The sequence below is a fragment of the Astatotilapia calliptera genome, chromosome 3 (assembly GCF_964374335.1).
Source record: "Astatotilapia calliptera chromosome 3, fAstCal68.1, whole genome shotgun sequence".
Lineage (NCBI taxonomy): Eukaryota > Metazoa > Chordata > Actinopteri > Cichliformes > Cichlidae > Astatotilapia > Astatotilapia calliptera.
Window position 1 is genome coordinate 56,160,509 of NC_137424.1, and position 7,515 is coordinate 56,168,023.

Here is a 7,515-nt window from a genome sequence, read left to right on the forward strand (position 1 = left end):
ATCAACAATGGATTATATATCGAGTGCGGGAGAGAGTATGACTGTGCCGCCTTTAAAGCATGGAAGTACTGACCTTACTTTGAGTTTGTTTCATAAAAAGTGACAAAAACATTAGTGTCCGCTATACACTGAAAACTTCTTTCTACAGCGAAAAAAACCCATAAACTTCTGAGCAAGCACCAAGTACGCTGCCACAGGAATGTGAAATTCACAGAGAAACTCCCGGATCCTTCCACTAACATGACCGCTGCAGCACACCTGCACCAGGGCAAACCTCCGCCTACCCCACTCCTGCTATACAGGTGAAAATAGATTGAAGAGCAACAGGGCTTAGTGCCGCTGAGTCTTGGTATTTATTGATTTTCTGCTGTGTTTTACTTGCATCTATTTGAAAGAGTCAGTGTAAACGCAAAAAAAATGTTTTATTTTATATGCTGGAATGTGCAGAATATAGGTTTAAATGTTAAACAAATTTCTTCAAGTCAAAGACTGTTGCATTTAATTTAATTTTTGCTTGATGCATAAAGTTAAAAGACTAAAACTAATAAAGCAAGTTTTAAAAACAAACTTTTTCATTTGATTACATTTTATATGATGGATTATGCAGGTAATTATTGCTTTATTACCTATTCAGCTTGTGTGTCATGTTTTTAAAAAGTAACTAACTAAGCAATTAATTACTTTGGAAAACAAGTAATCAGAAAGTAACAGGATTACTTTTTTGGAACCGTAAGTAATTAGTTACTGATTTTTTTTTCACAGTCACATCATATTAATATAAAAATACAGAAAAAACATCAGGAAGGGGGCAAACACTTTTTCACTTGTGATTTACCTTGAGGTCAGATCAAATGTCTAACTCTGTAACTGCATGAGTCTGTGGACAGTAATGAAGCTTTTACACTGTCAGTCGGCTCCTCGGAATCATTTACTGTAGAATCACTGATTAAAGATCTGTAGAACTGATCAATAATGTCTTGATACATGCTCAGTCATCCAGGTAAGAAAATTTCAAAAAGTTGATTCTGTTCATCTGGATGTGATGTTTTCAGTGGGAGAAAGATTTCATCACTCATCCATGTAATTTATTCAGTCTCAGCTGACTGCAGGTTCATTAACAGCTTAACTGATGTCCACAGGCTCATGCAGTTCCAGAGTTAGAGATGTGGTTCTGACCTCCGAGTAAATCACCATAATCAATCATGAAAATACTGTTGATGTGTTTATCACACTTAAATGTTTCAGGTCTTCAAACAAATTCAAACTTTACTTTGTCTAACACGTACTGTCATCAATAATGATACTGTATGTAGCGATAAAGTTTACTTTGACTAATGAACATGATGAACCTGCTGGTTCCAGTATATTTGCTTAACGATAGATAATATCACACTTTATAAAAGCCAAATCATTTTGTATTTAGTTTATCTTTATCTGAACAAATAAGTCACAGTGTTTCCATCTGAACAGCCTCAGTCCTCAGTCGCATTAATACCTAGGACTGCATTAGCTAGAGAAAAAAGGGGTGTGGCAGGGTGGGGTTATAAACTACAGATGAAACCTTTCTGAGAAAGTTCTTCCTATTAACAGGTGATGCTGTGATCAAGTGACTATGTCATCTGGCTTTTAAAGCAGCTCTCAGTCAGACTGAGGCAGTTTGTTAAGAGCACTCAGGAACATGGCTTCATCTTTTCTCTGCTTCACCCTCCTCTTCATCAGCATCCGCACTGCAGGTATGATCAATGCACTGATCAACACACTATTACCAATCAATACATCCATCTTTGGTCTGTATATTGTTGATCAATACATGGTTCATTGATCAATAGACTCATCAATATAACATACAGTTTATACTTTATCATCTATTATACAGGTATTATACAGGTATGATCAGTTCTCCACAGTCTGCACTTCACTGATGTTCTGTTTTGTTCTTCAGATGGATTTTTAGAGTATAGGGTGGAACGCTGTGAATTTAACTCCACTGCGCTGAAGCACATCGAGTACATCTACTCTCGCTATTACAAGAAGATAGAGTACATCAGGTTCAGCAGCAGTGTGGGGAAGTATGTTGGATTCACTGAGCATGGAGTGGAGCTGGCAATGCTCTGGAACAATAATACTGCACGGCTGAATTCAATGAGACAAATGGTAGTGCAATATTGTTACCATAACATTGATGTTCATGATCGGGCTGTTCTAGCTAAGTCAGGTGAGTGTGTAGTTGCGCAACATCATCAGGGCATCATGTTCAGCCACACAGCGACCAACACTCTGAATCACTCAGTTTAATCCTTAAACTCCTGAAGGTTTAAATTTGTTTAGAAATTTGGAGTCTACTGGAGTTCTGTTTCTTTAAAATTCAAGAAACAAAGTTTTTTAACAATGAAAAGTTTTTTATTAAATTATTTCAGGATTAATTAAAACTTTAATTAGAAGTTAAAAAGTAGAAGATGATTTAACAAATATTTGTGTAAATACAGCTTGCATTGAATGCTGGTGGCAAAACTTGAGCTTCTTCAAATCCGATTTTTTTGTCTGCTTGTTCACACTACAAATAAAATGCGACAGCAAACGCTCTCGTGTGAACCCTTAAAGAGGCCCGCATGTGCAAAAGAAGACGTCACACACAACGCGCTCTGTTTAGACCCAGAGCAACAGTATTGTTTGAATGATGGCCCTTAATATAAAGACTTCGGACTTTACGTTTCCCAATTTTTGCTTTAAGTTATTTTGTTATTTACATAATAATGTAAATAACCTAATAATTATCCTTATTGCTGTTTTAGAGAGGAGTGGTGCTTCAAAGGATAGTTGCAGATTTCTGTCAGAATCTGCAGATTATACAGTATAAATAAAATGTTCATGTTTCTCCAACGCTGTCTTCCCAACAGTTTCACTGGATGGCCAGGAAGCATTTGCTTCCTGATACTGTTAGTGTTAATTAATAATTGCAATTTGAAAAAAAGTGTCATTTTTTTTACCAGGATGTCCTTCAATACACTTATTAAACAAATATGTAGGACTGCTTTTTTCCATTTGTGCAACATCTCTAAAATTAGAAATATCCTGTCTCAGAGTGATGCTGAAAAACTAGTTCATTCGAGAGAGTGATATTATGCCCCTTATGTCAAACAGAGTGATTTATGACCCCAATAAATTATTCATGAGCTTAGGGTGTAATAAAGGAAGTAGTAAAAATACGATATTAATAAAATTATGATATTAGAAATTATGAATTAGAAAGAGAAAGCATATTTCTCCTGTATTGGCTTCCCTTCAGTGGCTTCCTGTTAAATCCAGAATTTAATTTAAAATCCTGCTCCTCAATAATAACCTCATCTTATCTTAATGACTTTACAGTGCCATATCATGCCATTAGGCACTTCGCTCTCGCACTGCAGGCTTACTTGTCATTCCTAGAGTATTTAAAAGTAGAATGTGAGGGAGAGCCTTCAGTTTTCTCACCAAAACTCTTGCTCATAGGGGTCATATGATTGTTGCATTTTTTTTCTTATTTCCTTATATTAATGTAGGGATTTTACAATAAATTACATAAAATACAATTTTTACAATAGGCAACTGTTGTGATTTGAAGCAATATAAATAAAATTGATTTGAAATTTGCAATTCTAATTTATTTAATTACAAATAACCAAAATTATGCCATTATTCTGACAGCTAACACATTTTCTATAGGTAGATTACAGATGATTCTATCCCATTACACATAATATTGCCACAATGGTAATATAATGTCTGTGTGGTTTTTAGTTCGGCCCAGTGTCAGAATTAAGTCCAAGACCCCACTTTCTGGTCACCATCCTGCCATGTTGGTCTGCAGCGTCTACGACTTCTTTCCCAGTGAGATCAAAGTGAGCTGGCTCAGAGACGGACAGGAAGTCACCTCTGATGTCACTTCCACTAAGGAGATGGCAAATGGTGATTGGTACTACCAGACTCACTCCTACCTGGAGTACACACCCAGGTCAGTCCACATCAGATCCTGGTTCATTTCCGGATCCATTCTGTGAGTGGTTTGTGAATCAGTGGTCTTTGTGTTGAAGGTCTGGCGAGAACATCTCCTGTGTGGTGGAGCACGCTAGCCTGAAGGAACCTCTGATCACTGACTGGGGTAAATACCTGTCTGTCTGTCCACAGAAATATGTATTTGACTGCTAACCTGTCTGTTTGACTGTTGGCCTCTATCTGTCACCTGTCCGACTCAGAGCCGTCCTCAGACAAATCAACTCCTGAATCAACCACGCTGATTGCCATCGGAGCCTCTATACTGACCCTGGGTCTGATCTTACTTTTGGCTGGATGTTTTCTCTACAGGTGGAAAGCCCCAGGTTAGACCAGGACTCACACTCACAGACCATTTGGCAAGCGTTTATGTCAGCCTTTTTGTTAGCCTGTTTATGTTCTATATTCACTTTCAGCTAGTGAATTTAATTTCTCACAAGTTTAGACAAGTTTTAAGTCCATATTTAGGCCCCAGTCTAATTTCACTGATGCGTTCAAATGTGGTGGATCCCAGCTATCCCTGAATAAGAGGTCTGGATTGGCTCTCCATCTAAAGGGCCTGAGTCTGAGCTTTTATTACAATTTTTTATTCTAATATTGCATTGGAAGCTAAATTACCAATTAACACAATCACATGTGTATTTTTGAACTCTATATTTTATCTGCTGTCCTCTGATTAGATATTAGTCCCTTATTTAGACAACCTCAGCTGCTTCAGGCCTCAGGCATCTCCCTCTCAGACTTATAGGATTTCACACCAGTTCAGACCTGTTTTTCAGAGCAGACAGAGTCCATGCATTTAAACTAGGGACTTCACTGAATCATTGTTGTTGATGTTTGATTGAGATCAGTTGTCCTCATGTGGATAAAGAGTTTCTTATTGACTCTGTCCTTATCTCTTTATCTAGATCATACTCTGTTTTTCAATTAATGAGGCAGGATCCTGATCCTAGTCCTGGCTCTTTCTGATGGAGTAAGAAACAGCTGATTTGTGTGTTCAGCAGACTCATGATCTCTGGAATGGGCGACTCTGAACCTGATCCATGACCAAACTCATGTATAGATGTTTAATTAATGTCTTTGAACCACAATAAACATAACATTTCACCTGTGTGCTTACTTACATGCATCAACACATTGATGTCACTGTACACTGTTTAAAACCCTTTAGTGTTCTGGTCAACCAATTGGTAGAGCACATTTTCAGGCCCTATATCTAACTGAGGCTTTCACTGAAATTGACCTACCTTATTGAGTCTTTTCTACCAATTGGTTTACATCTGTAATGCCAAAAAAATCCATCAGAAGGCACTGCAAATGGAAACTGTTGGCTCTGCTTATCCCTCTCCCAATAAAACTAAGGTAGGAAGATAACATTTTTTGATATATGATAGTGTTGGAGGACTTACTAAACAGATGTATGTCACTTGACAGCATTAAAAAAGTGAAATTAAATGTTTAATATTTTTTTAAAAAGTGGTCAAACAAAAGGTTGATTTGTCCCTTTGTGGTGCTAATGCTAACATAACCTAAATGTTATTAAAATTGACTATTTGCCATAAAATCAGACCACTAGACCCATTTTGTTTATCCATTGCTATTGATAAATCACATTAAGTGTTAGCACAGCAAGAATAGGCTGAAATAATTTCCTCAGTAAGTCATTTTTGTAACTTTCTGATGATTCTGATGATATCACCCACCTTCAACCACAGTGTGTTTGAGGTCATGGTTTCATATGAAGCAACAAGGGCTGGCACTCTCCACCAATATATTGCCAACAAACCAGATGAGTGTGGCTTTAAATTGTTCTGCCAAGCAAGTTCATCTGGTATCATCCACAACTTGCTGCTGTATCAAGGGGGGTCTACATTCTTCAATGCTCCCCTGAGTGAAAAGGAACAGAAGCTACCTGTAAGGGGCCAAAGTTGTAAAAAAAACCCACTATGCAACCCCATAAAAGAACCGCAGTTCTTCACAAGTTTCAGCTTGGTCCAGAACTTGCACACCTCCTTGGGTGTCAGGTGCATTGGTACTGTATGACCAAACTGCACCTGTGGAGCTCCCCTGATGGCAGACAAAGACCTGATGAAGAAGGGCCATGAAGCCTGTTATTACAGGCTGATCAAGGTCTGATTGCAATGCAATGGTTTGACAAGAAATGTGTCAACCTCCTAAACATCATCAGATCACCATTCCATGCCCATCACTCATCCCTGTATATAATTAGCATATGGGAGGAATTAAACTTTCTGATATGCTATTGCACCTGTACAAGACAAGTTACAAGTTAAAAGTTAAGGAGATGGCATATTACACTGTTTGGATACATCCTTGACTTGAATACCTGGTCCACAAGAGGGACTGTGCCCTACCGGACCAGAAACCGATGGCTCTCAAAAGGTTTCCACCTGGCTGTGTCTGAACCAAGTTAACAAGCCAGCATCTAGAGTTGGACAACCATGATCCAGCTCTCCAAGACCACAGAATAAATGCTACACCCTAAGACCCCAACGACCAAAACCACAAGCAGATGTGCTTGATTTGCACTATTCTATTTTAAACACAAAACTCATTTTTGCACAGTAGCTTTCAATCAGAAGTGGCCTGAATGAGAGTATTTTGTGCTGTAGCACATCTTTCACATTTGCAGATGAAAAAACTATGTATTTTGTTGTTTGATATAATACTTTCATTTGATGGCATGGAAACAGCAGTGTTCACTGGCATGCTACTAGAAATAAACTTTATCCAATGGCCTGGATAGTTTTGTTATTAATTTAATTATAATTCGGCACTTTATTTGATTTTTTCTCAACTGTATTATCTAATGTACTTGTATTTGCATGACATTTCATACTTTTACCATAGATGGACATCTCAACTGTTTGGTAGAAATCAATATTTTAAAAACTAAAGGGTCTATTGAAAAAAGAAATATTGATTGTATATTATTAAATATATTATTAAATATATTATTAAATATTGATTAGTCACCCAAATCAATAAGAAATGGAAACAAAACCATTTCCATTGCTTTTTTCTTGGTGAGGACCTCAAAGGGTTAAACACTGACCATGAAACCACTGTTATGCAGCACCGAAAAGTGTTTTTCTAGATCACTTTTTGTTAATTTCTTAATGAACAAATAACTGTGCCAGAAATGTTTTTTGTTTGTTTGTTTGTTTGTTTTTTTTGTTTGTTTTACTGAGAAATCAAAGTGGTTGAGTAAGGTAAACCTACCCAGGATAGAAGTGATGTTATTCTATTATTAAAAAAAATATCTATATTTTTAACATTCATGATTCTCATTTATTTTGGTTAGTTACATCACTGCTGACCCTCAAACCTAACATGAAAGAGCTTACCCAATGGTAGACCACTGCTGATAAATAAAACAGCCATTTGATCTCATAGTTACACCCAACAATATTATCTATAACTGCAGTTCCCAGTCAACATCGTAAATTTTAACATTCTCATTCT

At 37.1% G+C, this 7,515-nt stretch overlaps 1 protein-coding gene across 1 annotated transcript; it reads left to right on the forward strand.

The window, feature by feature from the left end:
• The first annotated feature begins 1,579 nt into the window (after positions 1 to 1,579).
• Positions 1,580 to 5,136, forward strand: LOC113017524 (H-2 class II histocompatibility antigen, E-S beta chain-like). The gene is made up of 6 exons (XM_080298594.1): positions 1,580 to 1,733; positions 1,943 to 2,215; positions 3,778 to 3,991; positions 4,071 to 4,138; positions 4,233 to 4,355; positions 4,938 to 5,136. The coding sequence occupies exons 1-6, from the start codon at positions 1,679 to 1,681 to the stop codon at positions 4,958 to 4,960; spliced, it is 756 nt and encodes a 251-aa protein (XP_080154720.1). The 5' UTR covers positions 1,580 to 1,678; the 3' UTR covers positions 4,961 to 5,136.
• The last annotated feature ends 2,379 nt before the right edge of the window (positions 5,137 to 7,515 follow it).